At 42.7% G+C, this 15721-nt stretch overlaps 1 protein-coding gene across 2 annotated transcripts in view; it reads right to left on the reverse strand.

Moving 5' to 3' along the window:
- The window catches only part of nos1apa (nitric oxide synthase 1 (neuronal) adaptor protein a), a 119957-nt gene that overhangs the window by 63913 nt on the left and 40323 nt on the right, over nucleotides 1-15721 (reverse strand). For both annotated transcript variants that reach the window (XR_011311739.1, XM_069716822.1), the window contains exons 3-4: nucleotides 7589-7681; nucleotides 4697-4755 (exon numbers count right to left, since the gene is read on the reverse strand). Coding sequence is in view for 1 of the 2 variants with exons in the window: in XM_069716822.1 (XP_069572923.1) it covers nucleotides 4697-4755; nucleotides 7589-7681 (152 nt within the window). In the remaining variant the exon portion in view is untranslated. The remainder of the gene's footprint in view (nucleotides 1-4696; nucleotides 4756-7588; nucleotides 7682-15721) is intronic.

The raw sequence follows: 15721 nt of genomic DNA on the forward strand, positions 1-15721 counted from the left end.
AAAAACCAAATGTGTGAGGATTCATGCAGATGTGACTCATGTAGAAACCATTGAAGCGTGAGATGCATAAATATCTCACGTCTAACGATTCTTTCCAGATAGCAGTCCAAATGTGGATTCTTCATTTTTTTTCCCTCTTTCCTGTCTCTCGTGTTAAATTTGACCTATTTTTTTTTTTTTGTGTGTGCATGAACTCAAATTTTCAGCAGATGAGGGGAGTGAGGGGAGTTGTTCCTGCCCGGTTATTTGCAAGAAATAATTAAAGGGCCTGTGATACTTTTCTGTCGTGTAAATAATATGACAATTTTGGATGTTCAAACATGGCTAAAGTTTCAAATATTGATGTAAAAGTATGTACAAATAATAATTCCTTTAAGCTTCATTTGAGCTCTCTGGCTTCAGATGAGCTCATGTCAGCTTGTCACGGATGTCCTTATACGGTCATCTTCATGAGGCCAATGCGGAAGTGCCTTAAAGCTGCGATACCAGCGAGTGCCACTAGAGGTCGGCTCCAAAAAGCCTCCGGCTCCATAGACTCCCATTCAACTTCTCTCATCAAATATAAAGTCAATATATTGTTTCAACTAGTCATTTTGGTGTTGTTAGCTAAAGTCACTCCTTCTTATTATTTTTCCTGGCGGTCCATCTGAGAATAATCCCGTCATTCATTAGAAAATAAGCTTCAAAAAGCCGTGTTTTGGGGGCTTAAAGACACAGCAGCTGCAGCAGCTTGTTTCAGACTGAGGGACGCCTACAGAGCTGCTTTCAGATAAATCAAATTCTTTTGAACCGTGTCCCAGAATAAAGTGATGAACCTGTAAATGAACACAATAGGTTGATTTTTAAAGTTGTGGATGAATTTCGAGGCATGTCAAAGATTTTTGACGTACTTGCAATCCCCAACCAGCTGCCTCAAAAACATCAGAAAATGTTGTTCTCACTGGAGTCGTCCTTAGCGGTACACGTTGAAGTTCATCTTCAACAAGACTTGTGATACGAATGGTAAAGTAAAAACTCCACTGTAACAGAAAAGCTTTATGTTCAAAACAGAACTGAATAAAGCAACGAGTTTTTCTTTTCCCAAGTCTGTCTTTTTGAAGATAAAACTTTGTTTTGTTTTCAGCAGATCAGAGCAGCGTTCATCTGTATCCTTGTGAGGAAAGTAACCTCCGTTTGAAGATTTTTAACAGTTAGAATTTTAGGAAATAACTGAAGTTAAGCAAAAAAAAAAAAAAAAAGAAGATCATTTTAAGCGTCCCCAGACTTGTTTAGGTGTAAATGTGTGCGACGGAGTCCGTGCCGCCCGACTGGTGGCGGACAAACCTCGGTGGCGGCGAGCCGGCGGCTCCAGCTAGAAAGCGGCTGAAGATGAAAAGGAATGCACAAAAGAAATATGCAAAGCGCTCGGCTAAATCCTCCAAAATGATTTGGACACGCGGCGTCCAGCCGGCGTGCATCTCCACCCCGAGAAAAAAATAAATAAATAAATAAATAAAACCCCACACAGGAACGTTTAAAACAGTCCCGAGCTCTTTGAAGTGCGTTTTCCTCTCTGCATTTGAAAAGCTGGGATATGATTATGTATCACATTAGCTTATGGAGCACATACTCTACCGACTTAATACCCAAATATATTTCGCATTCGCGCCGTGTTCACCCGCACGGGGATTTCTCCCGACCGACGGAGGCGTTTCCTCATTTACACTCGAACGATACGAGGGTTATGATTTAAATGCTAAAAAAAAAAAAAAAAAAATCTCTGCCGCGTTTCCATTCGCACACTAATCTCTCCTCGACACGTGACGCGCCAGCCGAGAGATGTGAATCCAAACTCCCTCGCACGTTGATAACGATTTAACTTCCTGTGTAGGACAACTTTGAAAGTGCGCCAAGGACACACGAGGCCGACATCGGGGCTCCGTGGGAAGCAGAGAGGAGGAACGTATTATCATTTTTCATTTTATCAGCGAGGGCTACCGGAGGAGCGACGCACCGGCCGATAATCACAACCTGTCGGCGGACGTGACCGCCGCTGTCGTCCGGTGTGACGCTGGTTTTTTTTTTTTTCCTGCGGCTGCTCGCGGACACTTCTACTCAATGACCGCTCGCCTCCGGCTGCGCTCGGTAATCACAAGCTGCTCCGTCCAAATTCAAAATTACTGAAATGTAGATTCAGATTTTATTTGTTTTTCTCCCCAGAGTTTATCTGAATGAAATGTGTGTTGAAAGAGTGAAGTTGGTGTCTTTTATTAACGGAAATCAGCTCAAGCATGGTGTCCAGTTGTTTTTGGGAGTCGCCATAGTTACCCAGGCGATTTACGGTGCGGTCGGTAGGACGTGCAGACATGAGGAGAAAACGCAGCATTTTCTACATCTGGTAATGATATTGATGGAAATTGAAAAACAGCAGGTTGACAGCTGGTCGAGGGAACAAACAAAACAATATATTCTGTCCAATTCTATATTCAATAAAAACAAAGGATGAAAAAAATATCTCATTCCTCAAAATTGAAAACAATATCCAATCCAATCCCCTGCTGACGTTTGTGAAAAAAACAAACATAAACCTAGTTTGAAACTTGTCAAAGCTGAACATTTACTATTTGAGACTTCAGTTTTAAAACCAGAAAACACGTCGTCAGGATCCGTCAGACTTCGTTCAGCAGACGACAGCAGCTGATCGATGAGGCTTCACCCCATCCTGCTCTACCCCCCCCCCCGCCCCACACCTCCTCCTCCCCCTGTGGGGCAACTGTAATATAAAAAATAAAATAAAAATCCCATGCACAGAGCTCAGACAAGCTGAGGCATCATCGACCAAACAAAATCCTTCAGAATATTTCTGAGCGCAGAGATGCTTACACAAACAGCCGGACAAAATCCATCTTTCTGACAGAATCGTTTCCAAAAAAAAAAAAAAGGCCCAACCGGGCTCCTGGATGCACTTCTGAGCAGTACCGCCTGGGGGGGGGGAGGGAGGGAGGGAGGGAGGGTGTGTGTGTGTGTGTGTGTGTGTGTGTGTGTGTGTGTGTGAAGGGTAAAGAGAGGGAGCATGGGGGATAAAGGATGAGTCACTCAGTGCAGAATATGAAGTGCAGCACAAGTAGTATTCAACTTGATCTCTCCTCCGTAGAAAAGGAGGATTCTTTATCAGTTTAGTCACTTGTCAGTTGTTTGTGCAAATTTCAATGTCACCACGAAGGAGTGTGTGTGTGTGTGTGTGTGTGTGTGTGTGTGTGTGTGTGTGTGTGTGTGTGTGTGTGTGTGTGTGTGTGTGTGTGTGTGTCTCTGAGAGAGTGACTAATGATGGAGACATCTTCAGATAACTCTATCATTTCCTAAAAAAAATCTGTTTGGACTGCTAAATTCTCACGAGCTGCTTTTTCTCAACACCGCGAGCGACTGTGTGTTTGCAGCATTTAGGGACGGCTGTCGAAAATTCCCGGTCCAACCGGAACCGGGTCCGAAGCGGCGCCGGAGTTATGGAAAAACGATTCCGCTATTAATACTTGTGCAATTACAACAACAACAACAACAAAAAATTGCGTGACTCAGAAATAATCGCTGAATCTTTTTTTTTTTTTTAATGGTTGTCTTTTTATTCGTTTTCATCGATAAGCGTTTGTGTCGATAAGAAGTATGGGCATCGATAAAATCCCATCGATAACTCGCCCCTAGTGGCGCGTCGGCCCCGACGACGGCGGTGCGAGTTCAAATCAAAGGATCACAAACGCCCCCGCGGCGAATTGACTCGGTGAACTTGACCTTTTGGTTGGAACGGACCGAGTATGCATGTCAATCTCGCTAATTCGCACACGCACGCACGCACGCACACACGCACACACACACACACACACACACACACACACACACACACACACACACACACACACACACACACACACACACCCTCCTATTTCTATTCTCATCTCTTCCTTCACATCAGCACAAACCACGAGTCAGGCACGGCGTTCCTAATTCCGATCGAGCGCCGTTCACCGCGGTCCCTCGGCCCTTTTCAAAACTTGATATTCACGCCGTGTTATCCCGTGTTTCAGTCTGACATTTCCTCCTCCTCCTCCTCTTCTTCTTCTTCTTCTTCTTCAGCCTCCCATTTATTGCGAAACAGGCAACGACATTCTCCACACCGAGAAGGTGTCATTTCGATGACACGCAAAGATGTCCCGATACGCGAAGCAACGAGACGCGCCCCAAAAACGGGGCACGAGATAAGAATAACGCAGCAGATACCGAGTTCAGTGGCAATACTTATTCAGCGCTGACATTTTGATTTACAGGTGCTTTTTATCAGGGAGGTTGTAAGAGGGGAGCTAACCAGATATCTGAAAGAATCACTTCTCCACTCCAATCTTCTCGCTTTTGATACTTTTTCTGGATTTCATTTTCAGATGGCAGCGAGTCGAGCCGCGACGTCATCTTCAAAATGAACGACGACAAAATATAAAGTTGGGTTGGAAGAAAAAACTCAAATTCAAGATTCTCATTTCCTGAGACGCCACCGAGAATTTAATCACTTTGGGATTCAAATTTATTTGAAAAAAAAAAAGAAAAAAAGAAGCCCACTGAGCCAGAAGGACAGAAGTGATTAGAATTAGTATTAATAAAACAACAACCCCAAAAAACAAATTTAAGGTTTCAAAATGAGCTAAAGAAATAAAGCTGGCGGCCATCTTACCTGTAAATGGGATCCTGCATCACCATCATCTTGCTCTCGTCCCACGTCCACTCCTTCTTCTGGGGACATAAAACAAAACAATTCAGTCCCACAGGAAAATATTAGTCCGTGTGTGCGGATATTGTTGTAGCATCATGTTTATCTTTTGATTTTCCCCTTTTGTTTGTCCGTCCCTTTGATTAAATCTTCCTTTCAGTTTAATGTCACAATCAAAATGTCAAGCCGGGCCGGGCGGGAATTATTCATATTGATTTCTTTGTTTGCTCGAATCATTCAATCACTTTTTTCTTTTTTAGCTCCGCCACACTCAGAGATGTAAAATAGATCGCTGACCGTCACACTTGACATTTCCAGCTTCACGGACGAGGAGCCAAACAGGTAAAGAAGAAACAAGACACCATTTATTGACTGGAATCTAATTCCAGCCGGCCAATTAATGTGAATACGAGCTGTCGACGATGGCGTTCATATTTTCCCATTAGAGAAGTCGATCATTCGCATCACTTCTGGTTTGTTTGTTCAAATACTCAATTTTTTTTTTATCCAATTTCCAGATCTGAGAGGAACCGGAGTCAAACATCATCATCCCCAGATCACTGGTTTCCTCGCTGTAAATAGAAAAATCTGCGTTTTTAATTATGTTGTCCAAATTTCTGAGATTTATGAGGATTATTATGGGTATTTTTTTTTTTTAACTACAATACCCATGAGCCTCAGCTGAATTCACTCTGGAGAAGAGGCACAAATCAGAGCTGGGGTGAAACAAAATGCTTTGTTATTGCAGCTGGGAATACACAAAAAAAAACCCAACATGATTATCTAACGGTGTAATCTTCAGCTTCAGCTAAATAATTTAATGAGTTTCTTAGTGAAATGCACCATGGGAGTCACAGCTGAGGTCTTATATTCTTATACTTTTTAGGGCCGTCATAGATTGGCAACAGATTTTTCCCAAAATATGAAACACGATGGCTTCGTGTGGACCCGTCCTTTACTTTTGACCTGCTAAACTTTGGGCACGATATGTATTACCGTTCTTTCAACACGGATGTAAAGCAGCTCATATTAAAGCTGAGATTGGCAACTTTAATGTAATTATTTGACTTCAAAGTGAAAGAGCTGCTGAAGTCAGAAAACAAATGTGAGTGGTCTGGAGCGTACTGAAAGCATCATCCAACACAGAACAATAAGAAAACCAAGACGGGCTTCTCAGGTCGACTTATATAACCGCTGTAATGAATAGTCTGTTCCTCGGAGGGGCATTCAGGCAACTCAATTAGGCTTCCTTTTAACGAGACGCTAATGGAAACCTGACAGTATCTGGCTGCGAGGACGAGGAAAAGTCAATAATGTTCCTTTTATTTCATACACTCAACAGAACAATCCTATAAATATATAACCAGATGTGACATTTTGATTTTAACTTAGCTGATGGAGTCCTACTTGGAGGGATTACAATCCTTCAGGACCGGTTGACATTTTTTTTTTAATTTTACTACTTAAATATTGAAAAATGAAGGAATTTGACATTTTACTTTGGAAGAATTTGGCGTCAGCTTGACTTTTTGTGCTGAAAAATTCCCGAAGAAAATACCGCCTGCGTCGTTTGCTCATTTTCTGATGAGTAAAATCTGTCGGCGGAGACCTTTTCACAGCCGGCAGCTGTCAGTAGCCAATCAGATCTGTGAGCTGACAAAGATAACACACTGCACAACAATTCGGTCCTTGGACCGGCACACACGCACACGCACACGCACACGCACACACACACACACACACACACACACACACACACACACACACACACACACACACACACACACTGTGTCTGAGCGGAGCAACACTCAATGGAGTCGTTAGTCATGCTGAATGTTCGGTACATTTGAGAGTCTGTCGAGGACAGCTGTCTGAAACTTTGACAAATTAATCCAGACTCGGATGGATTTAAAGTCTGGATTAATTGAGATGAAAAAAAAAAAAAAAAAAAAATCCCACAAAATTCTGGTGAGGAGAATTGACTGCATGCTAAGCGATTTTTCGTCTTATTTTCCATCCCCCTGCGTGTGATTTTTCTCGCCGGTCGACTCCAGCTGTCAGCTCTCGCCGCATTTGGAAAACGTATATGTTCCTCTAAGCCCCTCCCCCTTCTGGCTTCTTCAGCTTCTCTTTTTCCACTCTTTTTCTCATCTTTGAACTCGTTTCATTTCCGTTCTTTCATTGGTTTCGATCCCTCTCGGAGCCCTCTGTCCTCTCTAACAATCTCGCCTCTATTTGCCGTCTAATTAAGCCGCGGATCGATCGTCACCTTTCTGCTACAAGCGGGGAAACAGGAAATGAATCTGAACTGCTTCTTTAAAAAGTCGGCATTGTTTGACTTGCTGGGGTGCTTTTGTTTCCTGTAACTACAAATGATCTCTTATCAGTAAACACAAACTGAGAGCACAGGTCAGCGTGCTGAGTCTAAATGGATAAACAAGAGAATAACCAGAAACACCTCAGATCAAATTCAATGAACTGAATTTAACCAGCACTGGGGAGCTTTTCTGCACCCCTGCAGGCGAGTGGGAGGAATTACAAAAACGTGCTATTTAGCTACGAACTCTTTTATATAAAGTCTACGGGGTGCACACACTATTTGAGTAAATAAATAGTAGTTACTGGATGTAAAAAAAAACATTCATGTATTGTTATAAAGAGAAGCTACAACACTGAAGCATTTATCCAAACTGACTCTCCGGCTCATGAATACAAAGATATTCAGATTTTTTTTTTCATTTTATCAGCCCACTCTGCAACAGCATCAATATGTGCTTTTGAATTGAAATGACAACATCGCGCCACGCTGGAGAGAGCAGATTAAAAAGAAAAAAAAGAAAAGAAAAGATTACTCACTTTTTTCTTTTTCCTCAAGGCGACCTTCACGCCATCGACAGACACCACGATGTTGACTTTTTTCTTCTTGATATTTTTCACCTTGAACTCGTACTGCAAAGAGAAGACAGACGGACAGAATGTTTTAATTTTGAGGATGGGAAGATCAAGGTCGACTGTCACATCCTCTCAAATATTTGTCAGGACGTGAGGATGGGACAGTCGGAAGAAAAAAAAAAAGAAACCGCTGTCTTTATTTGGACACGATTACAAGGAGTCATGCTGTTGAACAAAGACATTTCAACATCTTAAAATATACTTAAAGCCATGTCATTTATCATCGTTAAAGGAGCTATAAACACCAACAGACGGTCTTTTCTTTCTGTTCTGATCAGGTGGGCTTTGCCAAAAAAAAAAAAAGGTAAACTTCCAAACTGCATCCAAGTTTAATTTTGTTACAAACGGCCAAAAATACGACACCAAATTAACAAGTTAACAATATTCAAATTTTAATCAGCCAATATTTGATTCAAGATCAAGTAGTAAACAGACTTTTGTTCAATGCAGCTTCATTTTAATGCTCCGTCTATTAGGAATTCATGAGGTAAGGCTATTTCACGTTGTTAAACGTCAGTGAGTTTGAAGTGTAATTCGCAACCTGAACCGTCAGGACCAGATCAGTTCGGATCAGACGAATAAATTCAACTAGAGGTCTGATTGGGTGTTGATATTCCATCCTTTTTTGTATTTGCGTGTGTTTGGGCAGTTTGTGTTCATTCGCCAAACGTTGAAGGAGTCAGAGCGACTCTAATCGATATCGGATCTCACCGGGAAGTATTTTATCTAACTGATTTATGTGTTTTGTGATGAAGCAAAAATGACAAAATACAGAGAGTCCTCAAAAAAACAAAAAGCACGGAGGTTGAATATTCGAACTCCGGAAATGCTGCAAAACGGATCATTCAAAGCTCTCGTGAGAGATCTGTTGCAGTAAACAACAAACACCGCCCCGAATAGCGCGATCGGCCGACTCCTGTTCCACCGCGGTTAATTTATACGCCGTAAATCAGGCGGCTGCCATCGCCTCCGCCGCCTCTCAGGGAACCGTGAGCGGTGTCAAACAACAGTGCAGCAGCAGGCCACCGCAGTCGATACTGTATGAAAGCACATTATTTACCCATCGCATAATGCGGGGGAAGTGGGGGCGGGGGAAGTGGTTCAAGTGGCTTTTTACGTTATCATTGGGAGCCTGTGTTCATATTCGAGTGCAAATTGTGCAAAAAGACGCATGCGGCCGGGCGATCCCTCTCCCAACAAAATCCTCTGGCATATCGACGCCGTTCTGAACGAGTGGGGTGTAATTGAGTTGTCGCTGCAGCGTCGTCTCCTTGTCGTCGTCTATTTCTGTCCGTCAGCACTCTCTGGCCGGCGGGCCGGCGTCGTCCTGCCGGGCGATGCATTATTGTGCTTCTGAAAGCGGAGCAATCGTTAATGGTTTGGCGAGGCAGAATTTTTTTTTTTTTAATGTAGCGAATAAGGATAATAAGCCGCAACGCCTCCGATCCGGAGACGCTGCCAACCCCCCCACCCCACCCCACCCCCCTCTGGTATTGATGCTTGTGGGAAATTTTGCTCAGTTCACAGAAGTGACAAATCCAAACTTTAAAAGCCCAAAACAACAACTTTCTTTCCTCTTTCACTCTCTGCACACTCGTGTACCACCATCAGTAACTCTCTCCCAGAGTCTTTGGGATTGCCGGCCCAACCAACGGCTCATGTTTTGGATCTCTATGCTGTCCTTTTTTCTCTCTGCTCCCCCCGCCTCAAACCCAACCCGTTTCTGTCTAAAGGTTTCTCCTCCTGTTAAAAGGGAGTTTCTTTCCTTCCCTCTGTTGGAGATTTTTAGCCTCCGAGCTTACGTGGGAATTGTTGAATTGTTGGTTTTCCTCTGCATGATGCTGTAAAGTTCTGTTGTTAAGGACTCACGCCATGAAATAACCCGTGTTGTGATTTGGCGCTATATATGAATAAAATTCTATGAAACTGAATTGCAATACCAGGATGGAGCGGACAGTGTAGAAAAAAACAAAACCCACGTATGACAGTTGAGTTACTTACTCGACCTCCCGCGAATGCCAGAAAGATCCAGTTGGCCAGTGTCAAGTTTATACATATTTAATTGAGATTTTTAAACTTTCAAAAGTGACTTTGCACTGACACACGGGGATCTTTATGGAAGCAGACCTGCTATAAAGATGTTTTTTAAAAAATTTTTTTATCACTATCGCTGTGTTTACAATCGATCCTTCAAAATCAAATCTAAAAGCAGGTGTCATGTTTTTCCACCGGCTTGCTGATAATCGCGTCAATACTTCTGCTGTCGGGCGCCTTATCAGATCAGAACGTTCTGTTCTATGGACTCACTTAATATTAATTTACATTTTGGAAAAGATGAAAGACTAAAAGCACTGAAAAATAAAAAATAAAAAGTTCTGAAGTTTTCTGCAGTGGAGAAAAACCCATTAAATCAAACTCTACTTCAAATTGAGGTAAAACCAAGTTCTTTTATTGATGACTTTTTTTTTTCAGACACCCAAAGATGTCGATTCTATCAGTTACTGTTTGCTGCACCCTCGACTCACATCGGGCCACAGAGTAGAAAATAAAAAAAAATAAAAAAAACTAGGAGGGTGAAAATCTCTCCGACTCGCCTGCTGACGAGGTGACTTCATGTGTATGAATGGTGGAAGTATAATGGAGGAGATGACAAGACCGCAGAGCTCAGGGCCTCGTCAGCATTGCGCCGTGATATAGCAAGGCGAAGGGCGGCGGGTGGGGGGTGGGGGGGAGGTGGGTGGAGGGGGGGAGGCAGGAACCCACTCAGCTCCTTCCTGTGCCTCCTGTAACAGTCGTGGCTGTCGGCTTCCTAACCGATGGACTCCTGCTGTAAACTACGCGTTCGGCTGTGCGCGTTTTCCGAAATGAATTAATCACGCACGACGGAAAATACTGAAAACGTGAATTTGGGACGGCGTGTTTTTGTCACCTTATATTCGCAGATTCAAAAAAAAAAAAGTAGCGATCCCCCTCAATTTTCCGCCATGTTTATTGCTTCACATCCAGATTTCTCTGAAAACATCCCTGCGGTGTGCCACCTAGTGGAGTCTTCTGGTAACGCGGGGAGCACGGAGGGAAAAAGTAAATCTCTGGCCCAATGTTGTACGAGGCGATTTGTCTGCAACTCAGAATACAAGGTCGAATAAAATAATAAACAAATAATGAAACGACAGAAATAATTAGACATTTTTTGATCCTTTGTTTTTTCTACGCAACTCCAGTTTGTAGAGTTTGCAGGAGAATTCAGGTGTTGTGTGTGTGTGTGTGTGTGTGTGTGTGTGTGTGTGTGTGTGTGTGTGTGTGTGTGTGTGTGTGTGTGTGTGTGTGTGTGTGTGTGTGTGTGTGTGTGTGTGTGTGTGTGTGTGTGTGTGTGTGTTAAAAAAAAAAGGTCCAATGAAACAATCAACAGGATTAAAAAATAAGGTGACTTTCATCTTGTAGATATATCAGCCTCGTCAACGAATCCATTCTCGTAATTAAAAATAATCTAGACCAGAAGGAAACTGCACCTCTGTACCGGACGAAGGTGACGGCGGTGCTTTAATGAGTAACACCGTTTAGGTCATTCGGGATAATCCCCCAACGTCTCCGCTGGATGAGCATCCGGCATTTCACACGATTTTTCATTTTGATCATTTTGACTGCAGCCTCAATCGTTTGTGACACAAGGAGAAGACGCACAAAAAAAAATGCTGAGATGCTGATTCACATAAAATTGGAAAGCTTTTTCAGTAATGTATTTCTTTGATTAAAATGTGACGATAAAAACAAGATAAAGCGCGTTATGTTGACGAGAGCCGTTGAGCTCTCCGTGTGTCCGTCGTACTGTCGGCTGATGTTCAGGATCAGCTGGGTTGTAATTACACCGGCATTTTTATGATGTGAACTTTTCTCAACATCACAACCGTCGCCAGCTCTGGGATTTGAACCCCTGATGCTATTTTTTTCTATGTTATCAGCAATTTTTTTTTATTAATTCACAAAAAAAATGTTTGTCACTCTTTTTACACATTTAGGTTCTTTTGAAGTGGGGTTGTGTGACGTAACTAAGTAACCACAGTCAGCAACAAAACATGTATTTTAGCCTCGTCTTCGAAGCCACCAGACTCCATTGAAAAAAGGAGTAATTTTACAATGCTGTGACGTTGGGGGTGTTTTAACGTGCTAGTTTTGGGGTCTGAACTTATCACTTGTCAACTATGTGGCGTCACACGACGATGACTCAGCGTTTTTACGTGGTTAAGAAGACATGCGACCACCAAACTGGTGAGAAATGGCAGGATGTCCCCCCGGCTAAAAACAGGGATTTCCTCCTGTGTGTCAAGCATGCCAGGCAGTGACAGGATATTAAGCCACATGTAAACAAAATCTGAGTCCAAGAATGGGCTCATCCATCATGCAAACAAAGTCAGTCCAACATTTGCAGCTACCATTTCCTGATAAACGGGTCTTTATTTCCTAAAGGTCCCTTTTTCCTCCCGTTCCCGGTATAATCCATCATTCTTGGCAACGAAGACGCCGACACGCCGACACAACGGCGTCCTCGGCCGGCGGTGTTATTTTCGCTCGCAGAAATCCATCAGCCGGAGGAGAGCACGACAAAACAAATACCGCATTTCCGTTGATGATTGCAAATTCACTGAAGGCAGCCTGTGACCGTGCGTGGGGGGAGTGAAATAAAAGATTCAAATAAGCATCCCAGACACAAAGCCAGCAGACACACAAAGGCAGTTTAGCAGCGAGGTCAGCGAACAGCAGTCACGCAGGGAGATCATTGATCTCAGCAGGGCAGCTCTGAGGTTGTTGACGGTGGTGAAGGAGCCCCCGCCGACTGTTCAACAAGCTATTCGGCTGGCTGACAGCAACCTGACTGGGATGATTATGTTCTTGGTGTTGCATATTCAAGACGAGAAACGGTTTCTGGTGCCCGGCCCCGGTAGCTTAGCCGGGCCTCGTTCACGACTACGAAGCTATCCTTGTTCGGAAATTGCGTTGCCTCGCAATCACTGGGGACATCCTTACCCACACCCCAACATCACCTTAACCATAACCAACTCATGAATAACCATAACCATAACCAATTCATAACTAACTATAACCAATTCATGCCCAACCAGAGTTTCCCTGACCATTCTCTTGGGACGTACTCATAGAACTGCGGTTACGTCTAATAACTACTATTTCTTTACTTCGTTCCCCTTGCAACTGTTTCATCTCAGCTCAGTGAGTCTTTTCTGCCAACGAGGATACTGAAAACACACACACACACACACACACACACACACACACACACACACACACACACACACACACACACACACACACACACACACACACACACACACTGAATTCGTTCCAAGCGAGTGCCTTTTGAGCCCGCTAGGTTTCTCCCCGGTCGATCGTGAGCACAGATCCATCTCAATGACATGTCTACTCCAGAGAGAGGAGGGGAAAAAAAAAAAAAAAGGATAACGAGCTGGAAAAAGTCATCGAGAGAAAAGTAAGCGACGTGGAAGAGGGAGATATAACCGGAATATGACGTTTAATTAACAGCTCAGATCATTAATCTAAAAAAAATACACAAACCGAAAGTCAAGGTTTCTTAGATGCGCAAGCTGTCGTGTTGTCATTAGCTGCCTGATGATGCGAAAAGTGTGCGATATTAACCTTCAGCGAGAATCTACCGCTCATACTTCAGACCATATTATTACAGCAGGTAGACTGTTTTATTTATTCATTTTTCTCTCTACATTTGCACGCTAAATCAAATGTGCAATATTCATTTTAAGGTGCTTGGCCCCCCCTTGATTGAGTAAGCTGTTCTTTGTGCGTATCATTTTGACAGATAGCAGTAAATACTGGCATCAACGCTGGAGGACAGCTGCAGCTCTTAAATGCTAAGTTGTCACGTGACCTTCCGCTATTTAACCTTTACATTTTCACAGGTTTTGCTGCGGTATAATAAGTTCCCGCTCTGACCTCCACCTTCGATATTAATGGTCAAATCCAGCGACGAAGGCTGCGGCTATCTGCAGCACAATTTAACATCCAAACTAAAAAAAAAAAAATCCTCTTTCAGTAGCAGCACTGTGGCGGCTGAGACTTTCAGGGAGGAGTTTGTTCATGGATGGTTCGGGACATTAAACGTAGAGACCTGGTTTGTTTTCTTATCCTCAGTCACTATGTTTTACCCTCGAAGGGGTTTGTTGCCTTTACTTAACCAGACCTTTGTTATGGAGGCGCCAAATAAGGGCTGTGTTCAGACTGCCAGTCCAAAATTTGATTTTTAATTATATCTGGATTGTAACCAGATTGATTTTTTTTTTGAAAGTCTGAACCGCAAAAAAATAAAATCACACAAAATGCAATTTTTTTGGCAATCGGGATCCGAACCACATTTAGAAGTGGTTTGACGTGTGATTTCAACGTCATTTTCAGAGTGGACAGACTGAGCTGAATCTATGCTCACAGCAGAGCCGAGCTTTCACAAAGTCTAGGTTGCGTACATCGTTACCACAGCAACCCATGCAGGTGGGTAAGCCATGTTAGGACGAACCAAATCCGATCTGGTCGCTTGCAAAACAGCAGCGCGGACAAGTCTGCCCTCAAAATCTGATCAGAGGAAATAATCCGATTTGCCTGCAGTCTGAACACAGCCGAAGAAAAACTGATATTAAGTCAGTTGAAGAAAACTCTGACAAAACAAACGTTTTTGTTTTTTTTTGTCAAGTGGGATTGTATGTTAAAAGTTTTGACGACCTACTAGCATGCTAGTGGGGTTCGTCTTTAGTCCGTCGAGTGACAAGTCCAATAAAGTTTATTGAAAAAAGATGAGTTTTTCCTCAACGCTGACAATTATTTTTTATTTTTTATTTTTTTTAAATAAAACAACTAAAGCTAAAATTGCACTTCTGCCTTTAATGGTTAATTATGAATAATGTTGCACTCGTCTTAATGACATTATATTTATTTTATGCTTGAGATTAAACAGGACAGGTTAAAGTCTTACAATGGACCATAACTGACATTTGTGTCATTTATTTTTTTCTTAATTGACAGTCAATGAGACACTTATCAATGTTCAAACTTTTTTTTAAATATATAAACAATAGAAGCATTACTTCGACCTCTGCATAAATATTTCTAGGCATTTCTCTCTTTTTGGAATCGCACCGTGACTTCGAGACCAAGCTACATGCCAAACCACGATTTGTTTTTGTTTTGTACAACCCCTAACTGAGATCCACAAACCAATAAACGTCTTAAAAAAAGAAAATCACCCACACAGAAAGAGGCAGAAATTCTCCAACACTTTACTCGGGGGGGGGGGGGGGGTAACTGCCACATCACAAAACCAACGCTCGAGAGCTGTTAGAGGACGAGCAGCTTCAAATAGAAAAAGCTTTGCTCTCTTCTCTATTATTCACCTCCTGCTGTGAGAAGCAGTATCAGTGTTTACCCTCTACTTCACTACAACCTTTAGAAACCAAAAAAAGACTCCATCTCTTCTTGTTCTCGTCGGGCATCTCCGTGTTTCCTTATATTAATTCTGCGTGTCTACAAGAAGTCAGCAGAAAAGGTCAGATTTGAAGAAAAAAAAACTAAAATAAAACACGATCCAATATCATTAGATTTGATCTCTTTTATTAGAAAATGGGGCTGAAATCGGCGTAAAATTTGGGAAAGAGAGCCACAAAACTTTTATCTTTCTCCTATATTTTTTATATGCTCCCCCGCCCCCCTGGATCCGATTTTCTTTTTTGTCGTTCAATCATCCGCCTGCATCTTATCCTTTTACTGCTGCTCGTTCTGGTGGATCTGTTATGTTCATTTCTCCCTCGCCATACCGCTCAGTGATTTTCTACTCCCGTTCCCACGGCCTTATTGATTGAGCATCCAGCCTCTTTGTGCGCAAACTCGCTCACTTGATCGTAACATTTTCTCTCTTTTTACCCTCCTCGCTCCTCACACACACACACACACACACACACACACACACACACACACACACACACACACACACACACACACACACAC

This window comes from Brachyistius frenatus, unplaced genomic scaffold, assembly GCF_029030835.1.
Source record: "Brachyistius frenatus isolate BFR_SWC_R1_liver_20210118 unplaced genomic scaffold, ASM2903083v1 Contig_163, whole genome shotgun sequence".
In the NCBI taxonomy this organism is placed as follows: Eukaryota; Metazoa; Chordata; class Actinopteri; family Embiotocidae; genus Brachyistius; species Brachyistius frenatus.